This window comes from Capra hircus, chromosome 18 (assembly GCF_001704415.2).
Source record: "Capra hircus breed San Clemente chromosome 18, ASM170441v1, whole genome shotgun sequence".
Classification (NCBI taxonomy): domain Eukaryota; kingdom Metazoa; phylum Chordata; class Mammalia; order Artiodactyla; family Bovidae; genus Capra; species Capra hircus.
Genome location: NC_030825.1, coordinates 18133266 through 18153198, shown reverse-complemented (window position 1 = coordinate 18153198; position 19933 = coordinate 18133266). Strand labels below are relative to the sequence as shown.

At 36.8% G+C, this 19933-nt stretch overlaps 1 protein-coding gene across 6 annotated transcripts in view; it reads left to right on the top strand.

Moving 5' to 3' along the window:
- The window catches only part of CYLD (CYLD lysine 63 deubiquitinase), a 67139-nt gene that overhangs the window by 27187 nt on the left and 20019 nt on the right, over positions 1–19933 (top strand). For 5 of the 6 annotated variants that reach the window (XM_018061934.1, XM_018061935.1, XM_018061938.1 and 2 more), the window contains 6 exons: positions 8859–8957; positions 10678–10794; positions 14142–14521; positions 15418–15583; positions 16592–16733; positions 18703–18825. In XM_018061934.1, the coding sequence (XP_017917423.1) occupies positions 8859–8957; positions 10678–10794; positions 14142–14521; positions 15418–15583; positions 16592–16733; positions 18703–18825 (1027 nt within the window). The remainder of the gene's footprint in view (positions 1–8858; positions 8958–10677; positions 10795–14141; positions 14522–15417; positions 15584–16591; positions 16734–18702; positions 18826–19933) is intronic. The other variant, XM_018061937.1, reaches the window with a different exon arrangement.

Below are 19933 nucleotides of genomic sequence, written 5' to 3'. Positions count from 1 at the left end.
AGGCTTCCCTGTCCATCACCAACTCCCAGAGAGAGCTTGCTCAAACTCATGTCCATAGAGTTGGTGCTGCCATCCAACCATCTCATCCTCTGTTATCCCCTTTCTCCTCTTGCCTTCAGTCTTTCCCAGCATCAGGGTCTTTTCCAGTGAGTGAGTTCTTCACATCAGGTGGCCAAAGTATTGGAGTTTCAGCTTCAACATCAGTCCTTCCAGTGAATATTCAGGACTGATTTCATTTAGGATGGACTGGTTGGATCTCCTTGCAGTCCAAGGGACTCTCAAGAGTCTTCTCCAACACCGCAGTTCAAAAGCATCAATTTCTTTGGCACTCTTTATAGTCTTTCTTTATAGCTTTCTTTATAGTCCAACTCTCACATCCATACATGACTACTGGGAAAATCAGTAGTTTTGACTAGATTGACCTTTGTTGGCAAGGTAATGACTGCTTTTTAATATGCTGTCTAGGTTGGTCATAGTATTTTTTTCCAACAAGCAAGTGTCTTTTAATTTCATGGCTGAAGTCACCATCTGCAGTGATTTTGGAGCCCCCAAAATGAAGTCTGTCACTGTTTCCATTGTTTCCCCATCGTTCGCCATGAAGTGATGGGATCAGATGCCATGATCTTAGTTTTTTAAATGTTGAGTTTTAAGCCAGCTTTTTCACTCTCCTCTTTTACTTTCATCAAGAGACTCTTTAGTTCTTCTTTGCTTTCTGCCATAACAGTGGTGTCATCTGCGTATCTGAGGTTATTAATATTTCCCTTGACAGTCTTGATTCCAGCTTGTGCTTATCCAGTCTGGCATTTCGCATGATGCACTCTGCATATAAGTTAAATAAGCAGGGTGACAGTATACAGCCTTGATGTACTCTTTTCCCAATTTGGAACCAGTCTGTTTTTCTATGTTGGGTTCTAAGTGTATCAGTCAGTTAGTGCTAATCAATATCAATTAGAGCTTCCCCTAAATTTCTGCTTTTTTTAGTCCAGTTTGTGTTGTCTTCTTTTTTGGGGGTTGGGAATGTAAGGCTAATTTTATTTTTTAGATTATGTAGTACATTCACATTTGCATAGAATTTTCAAAGGGTGTATGAACCTTTTTCCTCTTAACATTGCCCCCCAACTACCTATTTTTCTTCTGTATCCTTCTTGGTTAATTTGTTTCTTTGTTGTTCAGTATTTGCATATTTTATGCATTTTGGGTACCTTGTTTTTATTATCTTAACAAATTTAATGAGTTTTAATTGACATAAAGTGCACATACTTTAAGTATATAGTTTGATATGTTTTTTCTATGTCTGGACCTGTGAGACCTTTACCACAATCAAGATAGTGAGCATGTCCATCACCCCAAGGTACCCCTTTGCTTCCTCCCTCCTTTGCCTGTTCCCTCCTCCAAAATTCATGCAATCATAGGATCTGTTTTCTGTTGGTATGCATTTGTCACATTTCCTAGAATTTTATATGATGGAGAATTCAGGATGTTCTCTCTCTCTCTCTCTTTTTTTTTTTTGGTCTGACTTATTTCATTCAGTGCAATTATTTATTGACTCATCCATGTGTCTTTCTTGTTGCTGAGAAGTATTCCATTCTATGATGTAAAATAGTATGTATATATTTTTCTGGGCCCCTGATTCTTGCTAATGTTTGGTCTTTGACCCAGGTTCCTTACATAGAGCTCCTAAAACTCCTGTAATTTCCTGAGTGGTAGGAGTGTCTGACACAGAGCTTCTAAAATCCTTTGGAATTTCCTGGGTGATAGAAGTGTCTTTTGTTCTTATGAAGTGATTTTTGGTGGGCTTCTAGAAGGGGGACTGGTCACTGCAGAGATGAAGCTGTGTTTAGAACTTTCAGCCGGAACCCCATCCTCTGGAGAGGGGAGATGAGCTGGAAACTGAGTAAACAATCAGGCATGCCTATCTGATGAAGTCTCTGCAAGCATCCCCATACTATGAGGTTTTGAGAGCTTGTCGGTTACTGAACCCATAGAGGTCTGGGAGGGTGGCATGCCTAAAGAGGGCATGGCAGCTTTCTACCTCTTCCCTGTTTTTTGTCTGTGTGTATCTTCATGTGGCTGTTTACCTATATCATTTATTATACCCTTTATAATAAACTGATGAATGTGTTTCCCAACCTAGGGATCGAACCCAGGTCTCCTACATTGTAGGTGGATTCTTTCCTGGTGGACTGAGCCACCAGGGAAGCCCAAGATTACTGGAGTGGATAACCTATCGCTTCTCCAGGGGATCTTCCTGACTCAGGAATTGAACTGGGGTCTCCTGCATTGCAGGTGGATTCTTTACCAGCTGAGCTACCTGGGAAGCCATATCATTCATTAGATTCTTTTTAATAAACTGGTGAATGTATTTTCCTGAGTTCTGTGACCCATTCTAGTAAATTGTTGAACTTAGGGAAGGGGTTATGGGAACCCTGATTTATAGCTGGTGGGTCAGTATTCCTGGGGACAGTGTGTTACTTGCAATGTGTCTGAATTGGGGGCAGTCTTCTGGGATTGAGTCCTTAACTTGTGGGATTTGCTACTAACGTAAAGAATCTGCCTGCAATGTGGGAGACCTGGGAAGATACACTGGAGGAGGGCATGGCAGCCCACTCCAGTATTCTTGCCTGAAGGATCCCTATGGACAGAGGAACCTGGCTGGCTACAGTTCATAGGGTCGCAAAGAGTTGGACACAACTGAGTAAGCAGCAGGTGGATCGTGTCAGAACCAAATTGAATTGTAGAACACCCAGCTGGTGTCACACCTTAGTGTGGAGAAACTCCTCATACATTTGGTGGCAAAAAGTGTCAAAATTGTTGTGAGAGTGAGAGCAAAAGGAAAGATGATATGTTTTCCCTAATAGCATAAGGATATACCAATTTGTTTCTTCATTCACTTGTTGATGGATATTTGGCTTGTTTATAGTTTGTGGCTATTGAAAATAATGCTGCTATGAAAATTCACACGTAAGTCTTTGTATGGACATAGGCATACATTTTTCTTGGGTAAATATCCAGATGTGGAATGGCTGATACTATACTAGGTGATTGTTTAACTTTTAAAATAAAACGAAACAACAGCAACCTGCCAAACCTTCTTTCCGAAGTGGTCGTACTATTTTATATGCCTAGCAGCAGTGTATGAGAATTCCAGCTTTGGTATGTCCTTGCCAGCACTTGGTATGGCCAGTTTTATAAATTTTAGCTATTCTAATAGTTGTGTAGTGGCACTAATTGTAGCTTTAATTTGCATTTTCCTGATGACAAGTGATGTTGAACTTCTTTTCATGTACTTGTTTGTCATTTGTTTATCTTCCTTGGTAGAATACCTGTGCAAATCTTTGACCAATTTCTTATTTATTTAATTTTGGGGTTTTGAGAATTCTTATACATCAGAATATAAGCCCTTTGTCAGATATATGATTTGAAAATATTTCAGATTATTATAGATTTTCATTTCAGATTATTATAGATTTACATGCAGTTTTAAGACATAATACGGAAGGATCTTGTGTACCCCTTACACAGTTTTCCCCAAAGGTAACATTTTATAGAATTAGAGATCACAACCAGGGTGTTGACACTGATGTAGTCGAGATACAGAGCATTCTCATTACCACAAGGATCCTTTATGCCGCTTTTTTATTGTCACTCTGTCTCTCTTGTCTCCATCCTCTCCTTAATTCTGGCATCTGCTAATTTGTTCTTCATTTCTACAGTTCTGTCAATTCCAAGAATATTACATAAATAGAGTTGTACAGTATTAACCTTTTGAGATTGGCTTTTTTCACTCAGCATAATTTTCTAGAGATTCAGCCATGTTGTGGGTATCACTGACTTACTCCTTTTTATTGCTGAATTATATTCCATGTTATGGCTATGCCACTGTTTGTTTAATAGTTTTCCTATTGAAGAACATCTGATTTGTTTCCAGTTATTAGCAGTTATAAATAATGCTTATAAATACTTGTGTAGAGGGAACACAATAAACATAAAGTCTTCATTTCTCTTGTATGGTGTCCAGGTATGCAACTACTGGTCGTGTGGTATTTGCATGTTTTTTTTTTCCCAGCGTGCCTGTACCATTTCACATCCAACAATCTGTGAGGTATCCAGTTTTTCATGAGTGTTTGGTGTTGTCACTGTTTTTTATTTTAGCTATTCTGAGATGTGTATAATCATATCTCACTGTGGTTTTAATTGAATGGCTTATGATTGTTGATTATCTACTTTCCTGTATCAGTTGCCATCTATGTATCTTTAGTGAATTGTGTTTTCATCTCTTGTCCATGTTTTCATTGGATTTTTGGTTTTTCACTGTTGAATTTTGAGACTACTTTATATATTCTAGATACTAGTTCTTTGTTGGATATGTGGTTTGCAACTATATTTTTCCCCAGTCTGTAGCTTATCTCTTCATCCTCTTAGTAGAGTCTTTCACAAAGCAAAAGATTTTGATTTCTGTGAGGTCTGATGTTTCTGGCTGTTATTTTAATTTCTTCCCTGTTCCCTTCTTCTTCTCTTGCTCTCTTCCTTTGTGGTTTGATGACTTTGCTTAGTGGTATGGTAATATTCCTTTCTCTTTGTCTTTATATAAAAAGGTTTCTGTTTTTCATTTTTTTCCCCAAGTGTGTTTGTAATTTCTTATTGAAGCATTTATATCATGATTGCTTTACAGATCTTTGTCAGATGATCATCTGTCATCTCAGTGTTGGGTTTTATCGACACTCTTTTCAAATTCTTCTTGGCATCTTCCTGTTTCTTGATATGTTGAATGATTTTTAGTCGAAACTTGGACAGTTGGGTATTATATTCTGAGTGCCTAGATCATATTTTGGAGAAGGCAGTGGCACCCCACTCCAGTACTCTTGCCTGGAAAATCCCATGGATGGAGGAGCCTGGTAGGCTGCAGCCCATGGGGTCGCTAAGAGTTGGGCATGACTGAGCGACTTTACTTTCACTTTTCACTTTCATGCATTGGAGAAGGAAATGGCATCCCACTCCAGTGTTCTTGTCTGGAGAATCCCAGGGACGGAGGAGCCTGGTGGGCTGCCGTCTCTGGGGTCACACAGAGTCGGACACGACTGAAGTGACTTAGCAGCAGTAGCAGTAGCAGATCATATTATAATCTTTGTTTTTGCTGTTTCAGGTTACACATGTCTTCTTATAGTCAGGTAGAGGCAGAAGTCCAGATTCCTCACTTGGCCTTTGTTGGAGTGGGTGGGGCCACTGTATTTGGCTGCAGTGCAGTGATTACTGTCTATAAGTTTCTGTCTTACTAGGATTTGTCTTTTCTTATTCTTTGACTAATGGGAGTACATCTTTGTTGGTTTTTTGTTTTTTTTTTTTGGTCTGTGCCTGTTGGCATTTCCAGGTTGCTGGCTTCTTCAGCTCTAAGTCTGAGATGTATGAGACAATAAGAAAACCCAAGGAAATCTCGTTTCATTTCTTAGGTCCTGTGCTGCTTAGCTGATCTGCCTTCTCTTCCTCGCCTTTCAGAGTCTTCTCAGTTTTGTTTTATATGTTACATCCAGAGTTTTTAGTTGTACTTATCAGGAGAAATAGAAAAAAGTCCATCTACTTATCTTTCCAGAAGATCAAATTGCACCTTAAAAAAAAAGAGCTAACAGTAGAATTTAGGGATGAGTTCATATTAGTGTATCAATTGCATGCTTAATATTTTGCTTAAATTATTGCATTGTATTTCATTTTATAAATGTATCATAATTTTTTAACCAGTCCCCTCCTGATGGGCATTAATGCTGTTTTCAGTCTTTTGCTTGTATAAATAGTGCTTCAGTGAATAATATCATATGTATATCACATATATGTATCAGATTTCATGTATCCACTATAGCTATAAGACAACTCATCATCCATATCATCTTAGGAAGCTATGTGTTCATTTGATAGAAGAGTCACTTTGTCCTGGAGGGAATTAGAGTTTTTCATTTTAGACAGGTCTCAGTGTGAAAAAGTCACTCCTTGTATGATACATGCTACATCTGTCTTCCTACAATTTCCCTGGTGAATTCTAGTTCTAACTGGGGATGAAGTTAGGACAAATCCAGCTCTCTTTCCTTATAACAACCCTCAGATATTCAAAGATGAATGTCTTTGACACCTACATCTTCTGTTCTCCAGCCTAAATTGAAGATACCCTCTGTCACACTTGGACAGCTAGAGGTGAACAAAATATCATCATCTGTATGTGGACTAATCGTTGCAGTAGAACAGGACTTATGCAGAAAGATTCGGGGACAGCCCTGTCATAGTTTGAATTATATTTTCAGACGTAACCATAGTGCCTTCCTTGCCTGGAGTTGGTAGTATTTCTTAACTGAATGAATGTCTTATAAACTAATGAGTTAATGACTCCTGAACTTATGCTTAGCTTAAATCCCCAGTTTTTTTCACATTTACTTCTGCTTCTGATTCTATACTTGTTTGTTTACTTTGGGGGATAGATGACAGGTCTTTACATTTGTCCCTGTTTGACTTCATCTTATTAGAGCTATCCAGCTATCCAGTCTTCCAACATTTTCAGATTGTTGCGGATACTAATTCTGTTCTTTCGTGTTTTGTCTCTCAGTATCATGTCATCTGTAGTGCTTGTGTGCTGCCAATATGCTTATCTGAGTATTTAAATGGGATATGTTATATTTAGATTTACATAAAAATATTCATAAAATCTTCAAAAAAGAGAACTTCCTGGAAGTAAACTTGCCTGGATCTGAGGGTATATGTACTTTACATTTGATAGTTATTGCTAAGTGGCCTTCTGTAGAAATTGTCAGTCTGAATCATCCTGAATATTGTCTGCACAGGCAGGACTCTTCTCATATGAGACAAATAGAGCCCGCAAGGTTATTTTGAAGCACTAGATCATAGCATGCAACTCTGATGTTATTTTATGGACCTTCCAGGATTTCAAGAACATTTTTTGTAAAAAATTATTTAAAGTATAAGGAAAATATTTTGATAAGTAATCTTACCTTAAGAAAATTTTTGTATAGTTGCTGTGTATGGTATTTGTTAATATGTTTGGTAATTGGGTTTTATAGTTCTTCATTCTACCCAAGTAAACTTAAATTTTCTTCAGTAGACTTTTCTGTCTATATTAAATTCTCATTTGGGTTTAAATTATGCTCTTGTGGCTGCTGATGTTAAGCAGTACATCAGTTAAGCAGTTTTTCTCAATTTAGTGGGTCATTCAAATTTGCAGACATTTCTTGTGCTTTGGTTGTTATTGTTCACTAGTTATTTGTTATGATTTTCAACCCAAGTTTCCCCCAAGGGAGTTTTTCTTTTTCTGATAAATCAACAAGAGTGATAGGCAGGCTACTAATTTTATCATTCTGAATGCAGTCCTGCTGTGTGTATGTGTGTATACATGCATGTATACACACACACACACACACACACACACACGCACACATACATACATATATAAAATGGGTACTTTTGGCTTCATTTCTTTTCTCAACGCAATGTCCATGTTGTTGTGTATTCTTTTTTATTGCTGTGTAACATCCCACTGTGTGAACAGACTAGTTTATCTATTCTTCTACAGAATGCATTGTTCCAGTTTTAGGTCATTATGAATAAGGCTCCTATGAACATTTTATACATGCCATTTGGTGAACATATTGTTTTATCTCTTCTAATATCTTTTAATCAAGATTATATTAATCTCTCAAAATTGTCTGCCAAATTTATTCCTCACTTTACCTTTTCATACTTACCTTTTCCTGAGATGATAATCTCTTAAAATTTATATAAAGTAAATGGCTTTTATTTTGGATCATTAATATAAATGTGACAAATCAGAATTCGTTGTTTGTTCATTTGCTCAGTTGTGTCCGACTCTTTGTGACCTCGTGGACTGCACCATGCCAGGCTTCCTTGTGCTTCACTATCCTTCAGAGTTTGCTCAGACTCACGTCCACTGAGTGGGTGATGCCATCCAACCATCTCATCCTCTTGTTGCCCCCTTCTCCTCTGGTGTTCACTCTTCCAGCATCAGAGTCTTTTTCAGTGAGTCAGCTCCTCACATCAGGTGGCCAAAGTATTGGAGCTTCAGCATCAAACCTTCCAGTGAATATTCAGAGTTGATTTCCTTTAGGATGGACTGGTTGGATCTCCTTGCTGTCCAAGAGACTCTCAAGAGTCCTCTCCAACACCACAGTTCGAAGGCATCAATTCTTCAGCACTCAGCCTTCTTTTGGAGAAGGAAATGGCAACCCATTCCAGTATTCTTGCCTGGAAAATCCCAGGGATGGGGGAGCTTGATGGGCTGCCGTCTATGGGGTCGCACAGAGTCAGACACGACTGAAGTGACTTAGCAGCAGCAGCAGCAGCCTTCTTTATGGTCAAACTCTCACATCCGTACATGACAACTAGAAGAACCTATAGCTTTGACCATATGGACCTTTGTTGGCAAAGTGATGTCTCTGCTTTTTACTACACTGTCTAGGTTTGTCATAGCTTTTCTTCCAAGGAGCAAGTATCTTTTAATTTCATGGCTTCAGTCACCATATGCAGTGATTTTGGAGCCCAAGGAAATAAAGTCTGTCACTGTATCCATTGTTTCCCCATCTGTTTGTTATGAAGTGATGAGACCGGATGCCATGATCTTAGTTTTTTGAATGTTAAGCTTTAAGCCAGCTTTTCATTCTTCTCTTTCACTTTCATCAAGAGGCTTTCTACTTTCTATAGCCTTAATGAATTTGTAAGACTACTATGAAAATGCTACTTTTTTGTTGGAAAGGGATTGTTGTTATTACTGTCATTATTTGCTTGATTGTTTCTCTTTTATAAGAATTTCCTTTTATCTTTTTAAAAAAATATGTTTACTGTTTCAGAGAGTGTAACACAGGAAAGGAGGCCTCCCAAACTTGCATTTATGTCAAGAGGTGTTGGGGACAAAGGTTCATTCAGTCATAATAAACCAAAGGCTACAGGTACGGGTTAATAAAATACATTTCTTATTTATATGATTTTTGATTTGCCATAGATTAAAAAATGTTGAAAAGTATTACTCCTTAATGTATATGTATATTTTCTTCTTTCAGATATTTTTAGTAGTTTACTAAACAAGTTTATAGATGATGTTGCTTAAGCCAAGACTTCCCAACCTTTTTTAATTAATGAAAATTTTCCTGTGAGGACCTGTGTCTTTTTCTGGTCCATATAAGCTGATTTTTGGAATCCCCTACTTGCAACATTTGTATATACAGCTTATGTGTGACTCAGTCACTTAGTCGTGTCTGACTCTTTGCAACCCTTATGGACTGTAGCCCTCCAGGCTTCTCTGTGCATGGAATTCTTCAGGCAAGAGTACATTCCCTTCTCCAGGGGATCTTTCTGACCCAGGGATCAAACCCCGGTCTCCTGCATTGCAGGTGGATTCTTTACTGTTTGAGCCACCAGGGAAGCCCCTATATATAGTTTATAGTTGCACTGTACAAAATAATCTTTCATGGGTAATGTTACATAGGATAAAGTATACTAGAGATTATGTGAACTTTGCTAATAGAAGTGGCACAAGTTAAATTCCAAACTGCTAAGCAAAATTTTTGTCTTTCTCCCAGAAACTCCCTCACAGTACATGTAGAGTTCTTAGTGGTTTTTTGTTTCGCTTCCACATAGGTCATAGACTTATTAGGTGATAGTTATATAAGCCAAACAGCTCATTTAAAAGGTGGCAAGAACTGTTCTAAACCCAGATATAGATTAGGAAAAGATTATTTTTCCCTTGGTTTCAGTTCATTAAAAAGAAATTGTACTCTAAGAAATATTTTATGTGGCATTGGACCCTGAGAGACTTTGAATTAAATAAAATACATAGGCTGTAGTATTTTTTATGTTAACCTATGAATCTAGATAGGTAGTTCAACTTGCTGCTCTCACTTAAATATAAATAGCCTAAAGATTTTAAGACACATGTGCTACTTTTGTTGCAGCAGATTTTAGTTACAGGAATGAAGTATAGAGTTATCTGCTTTAAATTGAAAAAGAAATCAGATGTATATGGGTTCTAAAGACACCACTGCTCTCAACTATAGCATGTCCTCTTAGTACTAGGACAGGGGAATGTCTTGCTCTATCTGTAATATAGCTACGCTAATGTTTTCTTACATTTAATAAGTCTAGTGCATAAGAAATAATACTGCTTCACTTTTCCAGAGACATGAAGAAACCCAGCAAGGAATTTGTTGACTAACAATTCCAAAATAGTTAAACTTTAAATCTTTTAAACTTAATAAGTAAAATTGATTTATATACATTTGAAGAACTTTTGAGGGCAGGTGTTTTAGAGTAAGAGGTTAAATTTGTGAACGAAGAAATTTGTCAGATGAAACTGGGGAATGATGATTTTTGACATTTGGAAAAAAGCCATAGTACATGAGGTGATTTTTTTTTAAATAGTTTTTTTTTAAAGGTAGGCTTTTCTTTTATATTGTCTACTCTTATATTGTCTCTTGCACTGAACAATCTTTTTGATGTTGCAAAAATGGTTACCAAATTTTTCAAAGCTGAAGACGCAAATAAAATATATTATGTTTGCATACATCTGTTGGTTCTATAATTGTGATACCATATGCATATTAATTTCTTTTATGGAAAAACTTTCACATCATATTGGCTTTATTTTTAAAAGAAATTTTTCTTGTTCCATAGGATCTACCTCAGACCCTGGAACTAGAAACAGATCTGAATTATTTTATACCTTAAATGGGTCTTCTGTTGACTCACAACCACAATCCAAATCAAAAAATTCATGGTACATTGATGAAGGTAATCTGTAATTTTAGTGTTTTTTTTTTATAATGATTCTGTCCTTTTAACTTACCAGAGAAAAAAATAGCTTTTCATCAATATATGTAGTTTTTGGGAACAAAATGAGTAGACCATAAAACTTTCTTTATTGATAGTGCTGAATTAAAATATTGTAGACAGTTTGAATGACACTGCTATAAAGGTTATTGCAATATTTAGAAAATGTATCAGCAGCTTGTTTTTTTCACTTCATTCATCTGTTTAAGGTAGAAGATCTCTAGAATCAATTGAATTGTTTAAAGACTTCTTGCTCTCTTGATATCCTTAAACATTGCTTTTAAAAAACCCTACTTTCCCTTGGTTCCAGGACATCACTTTCTTCTGGTTTATTCTTTTGTTGTTGTTGTTGTTGTTGTGCATCTGTTCAACAAATATTTATTTGAGTGCTTTCTGTGTTCCAGAAACAGATGTAGAATTTCAATCTTGATGAGCATAATAAAAGCATATGATGCATCCTTAAATTAGAAAATAGAAATAATTTAGTTGTAAAAGAACATTGTTTCTATCATTGTTTTCTTTATATAGTTTAAAAGCTATTCTCTGCAACATTTGATTCATTTATTAAAAAAAAAAAAAAAAAGCAAATACTGAGTATTTTCTTAGTGGCTGTGAATCCAGCCATGGAAAAGACTAACAAAGTTCCCGGCTATAGGCAGCTTATATTCTAGTTGGTATGATAGACAATAAATGTATAGACACATAAGATAATAATCAACTGTGACATGTGCCATGAAGGAGACACACAAGGTGATAGCAGCTGGTAGGAAGCCGGCTCCCAGAGGGTGGTTTGGAAAAGGTTCTTTGAGGAAATGATACTTATGTGAGATCTGGATGGTATGAATGAACCTACCAGAGAAAGAGCTTGAGAAGAGCATTCTAGGCAGAGGAAATAGCAAAGAACCTGAAGTGAGAAATTTTTATATCTGCGGAACAGGAAGTAGGGGCAGGCCAGAGTGACTGCAGCAGCGTAAGCAAGAAGAGGTGTATGAAACGAATCTGGAGAGGCAGGTAGGAGCCAGATCATCTAGAACCTAATAAGTACTGGTGAGAAGCTATTTATTGAAAGAATACTGGAAAGCCATTGAAGGTTTTAAACAGGGGAATGACACAAGATCACGTAAGATCTTTAAATTTTAAAAAGATCTCACTAGTTGTTGTGTGGTAATTAGATTGGCAAGTAGAGGGCAGAGAGACCAGGTGTCACTGGCTGCAGTGTGAGGGATGATGGTGGCCTCGATTATGGAGATGATGGTAGAGGGTAAGAGTGTTGGACACATTGGGGATATATTTTGGAGACAGAAACAAGACTTTGCTTTATGGAACTGAGTGTTGGGCTTGGAGGGTTGAGAGTTTGGAAAAGAAAAGAATAACTTTAAAATAGATCAACTATCATGAGTAAAGAATCTTAAATGAGTTAAAGTGTTAAGTATAGTAAATACCCTTGTAGTCACTACTCACTTTAAGAAAAAGAACACATTATCATTCCCTTTGAAGTCCCCTTGGCATCTCTTCCTAGTGTCACCCCCTGCACTCTCCTCTGAGCTACCATCATCTTTAATTTAGTATTTATCATTCTCTTGGTTTTCATGATCTCTTTATGAGTTTGTCTATCTAAATAGCATACTGTTAGTTTTGCATGGTTTTGAGTTTTATATGCAAGGAATCAGACTGCATGGATATCATGTTATTGTCTTCCTCAACATTATGTTCTTAAGAGTCATCCAAATTATAGTATATGATTATGATTTATTAATTTTCATTGTTGTATATCATTCCATTCCATTTCATTGCTGTGAAATATTTAAATATACCACAATGTAATTGTCTATTCAGCCATTGATGGACTTTTGGATTGATTTTATTTTCTTGCTATTATTGACAACTCTGCTGTTAACATTCTTATCCATGTCTAGAGTATGTTCCTAGGAGTGGAACATCGGAGTAGGAACATGTTCCTACTATATGTGCATGGAATATGCACATCTCTCCTTTACTAAATAGTGCCAAAGTGTTTCCCAGCGTAGTTATGCCAGTTCACACTCACATCAGCTTTGTGTAAGGGTATCATTTACTTGTCATTCTCACCAACAGTTAATATTCTAAGATCTTTGCCTTTTGAAGTGATATCTCATGTTGGTTTTGACTTTCTTTTATTGTCTTTCCTAATGAGGACAAAAATCTTTTCATTGATTTGTTGGTGATTTATGTTTCTTTTTCTATGAGTTGCCTTTATGAGTCTCTTTTGGAAAGAGAAATTTTTTTCTGGTCTTTCTTAAAAACTTGATTTATAGACCCTTTTCAAATACTAATCCTTTGTCAGAAATAAGGATTACAAATATTTTCTCCTTATTTGTGGCTCTTATTTTTATTCTTGCTACAATGCTTTTTAGTGAACAAGTAGCTCTCAATATTATTGTGGTCATACTTGTCAGACTTTTCCTTTATGATTTTGTATACTCACGTTTAAGATATTTTTCTCTACCCTAAAGTCACAAAGACCATTCTTTATTCTCTTCCAAAATTTGTAGTTTTGCATTTGATGTCTTTAAGCCATTTGGAAATGGTTTTTTTGTAGAGTATGACAGAGGAGTTTCAATTTAATTAAAAAAAATATAGATAATTGATTATCTCAGCACTGTTTATTAAGACGTTTGTTCTTTCAACACTGATTGGCAGTGCCTGCTTGGCAATTATGTTAGTTGTTTTAATGAAGCAGCTTTTGAATTTGGTCTTTTAATTCACCGATTCCTGTTTTTGTGTTTATTCTTTCTCCTTGACTACTTTTTGGGAGGTTATTCTGTTGTTTTTCTAACTTCTTAAGTTCTATGCTGAGTTTATTAAAATTACCTTACCTTTTTGCTGAAATAAACTACCAAGTTTATACATTTCATTTATAAGTATTACTTTAGTTGTATTCCACCAGTGTTCATTTTTTCTCTTCCTTTTTTTCCTTTATTTTAAAAACTTACTTTATTATTTATTCTTTGATACATTAGAAGTGTCATTCTTAAATTTTTTGCTGTCTTTTTTATATTAGTTTTTGTAACTTGATTGTATTTTGGACAAAGAATGTAACTTATACAGTTCCAATCAATGCTATATTCTTTTGGTTTGAGTAATTGGGAGCCATTCACTGAGGCAGAAAAATTTGGAAGTGGGGAAGGAGAATCAAGAGTGCTGACTTGGAGACAGTAAGTTTGCAGTGCTTATGAGAATCATACTAGAAGAGGTCTGGTGGGCAGTTGGACTTATGTATGTACATTATTCTTGAATACATTTATCTAATTAAGAATAATTTTTTATAGTTGCTGAAGACCCTGCAAAATCGCTTACAGAGATTCCTCCAGACTTTGGACACGCTTCACCACCACTGCAACCTCCTTCCATGAACTCACTCTCCAGCGAGAACAGATTTCATTCTTTACCATTTAGTCTGACAAAGATGCCTAACACCAATGGAAGTATTAGCCACAGTCCACTCTCTCTGTCAGTTCAATCTGTGATGGGTGAGCTGAACAATGCCCCTGTGCAGGAGAGTCCACCCTTGGCCGTATCTTCTGGTAACTCGCATGGCCTGGAAGTGGGCTCGCTGGCTGAGGTCAAGGAGAATCCTCCTTTCTATGGGGTAATCCGCTGGATTGGTCAGCCACCAGGCCTCAATGAAGTACTAGCTGGACTGGAACTGGTAATTAATTTGACCTAAAAATTATATTTCTTTTCCATCTGGGGTTTTGTACAGAATTTTCCTTATTATATTTTTTTGGTGAAATATTTTATTTGTCAAAAAGCCATCACTAGAGAAAAATTTTATTACGAATTGCCTGACTTCCTTTGCCACCAGTTAAGCATATGATCCTCTTGTTCATGATGTTAGTTTGATGTATGTTCAAGGAATGAAAATAGATGTTTAGGCTGATGTGTTTAGGCTCATTATATTAAACAGAATACGGTAAGGAAAGCAAATTTTTATCAGTTTTTCTTTTTCTTTTTTTTCTTAACCTTCCTTCTACAATCAGTTCCAATGTTTATATCATTGACTTTAAGATTAATCACCATTTTAAGTGACATTTTGAAATCTTTCATTGTGGGAAAGATTTTGGAAATTAGAATATTGCTTGACATTTCATAATCAGGAAAGAGAATTTGAGTACACTTAGGTTTTATTTTAAATGTTTCTTATTTTTTAATTTGTTGGTTTGCAGTCTAGGGAATGCTAATTTTTCTTTTTGAGTGGTTAAAATAAATAGCTTTGTTTGCCCTTCTCTCCCTACTAGTTTTAATGCTTTTGGAAATGGTGCAGAAAAGTCAGTGAACCAGGGAAGGTTTAAGCATGTATTCAAAAAGGAAATACATTGAGGATTTTATGCTGGAATAAGGCATTAATTTCTCAAATTGTTAGTCGTGGGCTGAAACACTAATTAGTCAACCCCCTTTTTCTGATGAAGTTCTCAGGACAGGTGTGACAAGGGAGTTCTAAGAAAAGGTTAACTTAGTTAACCCTAAGGTAAACAGGTCTTAGTTCTTTGTATATGTCTTTGCAAGATGCAGAATAATGCATGTCTAAGCTTCTTTTTTTTTCAGGAAGATGAATGTGCGGGTTGTACAGATGGAACATTCAGGGGCACTCGCTATTTCACCTGTGCCCTTAAGAAGGCGCTGTTTGTTAAACTGAAGAGCTGCAGACCCGACTCGAGGTTTGCGTCCCTGCAGCCAGTTTCCAATCAGATCGAACGCTGTAATTCTTTAGGTATTTGCCTGCCTTTCATTTATTTACCAATCTGAAATGACTCTAGTTCTAATCTCATGTCATTTTGCAGTAGATAGTAGTAACAGTGTTTCTTTCTTTCTTGCCAGTGTTCATCAGGCTTTTAAATCAGGGGAAAAAATGATTATTTGGTCCATAAGAAAGTTACATTTATTCTAAGAGGGGCCATTTAAGAAAAAGTAATAGCCAGGAAACTGTGCTTGAGACCTTAAAAATTGAGAAATAGTGGGATTTATTTTTCCCTTTCTGTTTCTTACAGACATTTAATTTCCAACAACATTTAATTTTCAACAACTCAGGAGGGTAGAGATGGAAATGTGGCCTTTTTTGTATGGCACTGATTTTCATCTCTTTGTATTGTTCAAGTACATTAGTCAGCATATCTTATCAAGAATGACTTTCTTCTCAGTGTATTGTCTAAGTACCTCAATAATCATATCTTATCAAGAAGTCAGCATTATTAGAAGAAGTAGTTTTAATTGCTTGATGAAGAGCTGATCCTCTCATCACTTAATAGTAGGTGGCAGTTTCCTGATACTGACCCTTTCCAGTTTTGTATCGTCATGGTGAAGCATCTTGAGGGTTAAACAGGTAAAAATAGGAAAATTATTTTTATGAAAAACATGTTTTCTTACAGTAGAAATAGTGCTTTAAAACTTTTTGTTTTCTTTTCCAACTTGAAAAATGAAACATCTTCAGACAAAATATTTGGGAAACAAAATAGTTTGCTTGGCAAAGATGCTTTTTTACATTGCTCGATACTCTAAAGTGTTTTTTAAATTGTGGAAGAAGTAAGGTTGAAAATGAATGTTAGCATTTTTTATAAGCCAGGCTGAATAACAATTAACTAAAACCTACCTTTAACTTAGTTTTAAATTGGGTAATAAATTGTGTGTCAAAATACAAAAAGATATTTTTAAGTGAGGAAATATGTATGGGAATATATACTAGATTAGCTTAAAAGAGTTGTTTTCATTTTTATCTTTGCAGCATTTGGAGGGTACTTAAGTGAGGTAGTAGAAGAAAATACTCCACCAAAAATGGAAAAAGAAGGTTTAGAGATAATGATTGGAAAGAAGAAAGGTATCCAGGGTCATTACAATTCTTGTTACTTAGACTCCACCTTATTCTGGTAAGTTTAAAATTAATGCGCTAGGAATATAATGCCATGGGGGCAGGTATGTGTGTGTTTGAGAGAGGGAGGTAGAAGGAGGGAGAGAGATGGAGGAACTGCCAACTGGCTCTGAATGAGAAACTGGGGGCTTGGGTTCAGGAAAGAAAGGGAGAAGGAGATCAGCCCTGTGTGTTCTTTGGAAGGAATGATGCTAAAGCCGAAACTCCAGTACTTTGGCCACCTCATGCGAAGAGTTGAGTCATTGGACAAGACCCTGATGCTGGGAGGGATTGGGGGCAGGAGGAAAAGGGGACGACAGAGGATGAGATGGCTGGATGGCATCACCGACTCGATGGACGTGAGTTTGAGTGAACTCCGGGAGATGGTGATGGACAGGGAGGCCTGGCGTGCTGCGATTCATGGGGTCGCAAAGAGTCGGACATGACTGAGCGACTGAACGGAACTGAACTGAACTGAACTGATATGCTCCTGGGAAACTACTGAGTATTGTCTTCTGTGCCTGTATCCAAAAAATGAGTACAAGAAGTCATGCACTGAATGATGGATAAGAGGAAATGGTGGTGTTACAGGTGGAACAGATATTCTGAGTATATGTGGGAAAACAAAGGACTGAAGAGAATAAGTACAGGATCTTTGTGCACAAATCAAATGATAGGACTTGCCATAAGTCACTGACTGATTTGGGTGTTTGTTTTACTAGGTAGAGGCAATCATAAATCTGCTTTAAAGAATTATTTTCAGTAGAAGCAGTTGCCCTTGTATATATAGTTTATTCCAAAGTTGAACATTTTAACATGGCAAAAATTTTTATGCTCTGAAGATTGAACCAAGTATAGTGTTAGTTAAATTGAGCATAACCTGCCAGCTTGGTACAGCCATGTTGTAAGAAGTAGGAAGTTAATAAGATGTTAAAATTTCAAAGGCAGGAAGAAGAATAAGTGGAGGGTCATTTTGGGGGCAGAATATTTTCAGTCTCTCTGAAGTGTTGGCAAAAGCAAGAATTGATGTAATATTCTTCAGATTTTCTGATAAAACTGTGTTAGCCAAATTTTCTTTTTTCTTTGATGTTAGCATGTAACTGCTGTTAGTCCCAATTGATTATGACATTTAAAGTAATTTAGGTCTCTGCAAGAGGGTGTGATGAGAAAGAAGTATAATATCTAGAATGGGTTGCGTATTGGCAATGTTTTTACCTTGGGAGGTTAGTTTCCAGACTTTCTTCTCTGTTGTCTATTTGTTAACTCAGATCTGTAGGCTTGCTTTCAGTTTTTGCAAAGAACTTTTTCCCAATAGGTATATTTTTATCCTTTAACACTGTCAATCAACAGTTTACCTTCTTCTTCTCTCTCTCTTTTTTTAAAATAAACTAAGCAGCAGTATTTCTTTATTAAAGATTTACTTATTTATTTTATATTTTGGCTGTAGTGGGTCTTTGTTGCTGCATGCAGGCTTTCTCTAGGGACAAGCAGGGGCTCATTGCAGTGCACGGGTTTCTCATTGTGGTGGCTTCTCTTGTTGTGGAGTGCAGACTCTAGATGCACAGGCTTCTGTAGTTGCAGTGTGTGTGCTCAGTAGCATTGACTTGAGGGCTCTAGAGTACAGGCTCAAGAGTTGTGGCAGAGTGGCTTAGTTATTCCACCGCATATGGGATCCTCCTAGACCACGGGTCAGACTGGCATCCCCTGCACCGCAAGGTGGATTCTGAACTACTGGACCACCAGGGAAGCACTGTAGTTTACCTTCTTGATATTAGTATTCTCCTTACATGGGAGGATTTCTAGGCCCTAATGAGTGAGCCATAGGAAACCTGACAGGGGTTTTGGTTGCCTGTATTAATGAAAAAACACTGATTTGTATGTTGTGTGTTCTCTCTCGTGATTTTTCTCTTCATATTCTTTTTAGTATGTGTTTCTCAAAAACGAGTGTACTTCCAGCATGAGGGAAAGTATTCTTTTTTATTTTTCAGCTTATTTGCTTTTAGTTCCGTTCTGGATACTGTGTTACTTAGACCTAAAGAAAAGAATGACGTAGAATACTATAGTGAAACTCAAGAACTCCTGAGGACAGAAATCGTTAATCCTCTGAGAATGTAAGTAGAAGATATGTAGTTATTTTTCCCTTTAGATGGTGTCTTATTGGCTGCTTCTTGGTACAGTAATTAACTTATTCTCTGCTTTCATTTAATGAGAAATGGGAGAGAATTACTTCTCTTGGTGAAGTATTAACTTTTAAAAAAACTTTTGGCCCTTGTACTACTTTAGCATTTGACCAAAGTGTGGCACATAGGGCATGCCATGAAATGTTGAAACGATTTGGTAGCATACACTCAGAAAAGCTGATATAAGGTACTTGGGACTTCTACCTTCTCCAACACAATTCCTGAAATGTTCCCTGATAGCTCAGCTGGTGAAGAATCCATCTGCAATGTAGGAGACCCTGGTTCAATTCCTGGGTTGGGAAAATCCCCTGAAGGGATAGGCTTCCCACTCCAGCATTCCTGGGCTTTCCTGGTGGCTCAGACGGTAAAGAATCCAACTGCAATGCAGGAGACATGGGTTTGATCTCTGGGTTGGGAAGGTCCCCTGAAGGAGGGCATGGCAACCCACTCTAGTATTCTTGTCTGGAGAATCTCCACTGATAGAGGAGCCTGGTGGGCTATAGTCCATGGGATTGCACAGAGTCAGACACAACTGAATGACTGAGCACAATCATGCTTATTAGCCTACTTGGTATGATCTGGCTTCTTAAACTTAATTTTATCTGAATGAATAGCAGCAAGGGAAATTTTTTATTTATGTAGTAGTGAATATTTAATAGTTTTGTATTAGAAATAGATGAGATATATTTTACTGACATATTTCTTGGTTAAAGGAAGATATTTGGGTCTCCCTCCACCTCCCTTAAAAAGGTGATGATTTTGGTCATTTCCTAGTTTAAGAATTTAAAATATGTCTTTCTTTGGCCACAGAGAGCAATTTGTAGTGGTAGAAGTACAAGACATCTGGTAAGAGCTTTTGAAAGTGGTAGGAGGAATGTGGGATGATGTCACATTATAAAATTTAAACTATGAAGAGTCAGGGCTGTAGATCACAAAATAAATCCGTTCTTTCAGGAACACAGAGAGAAAGCTATGTAAAGTCCATATTAAACTAAACTTAAATTTTGTGACATATTTTTCTTAACGATGGAAATTAATA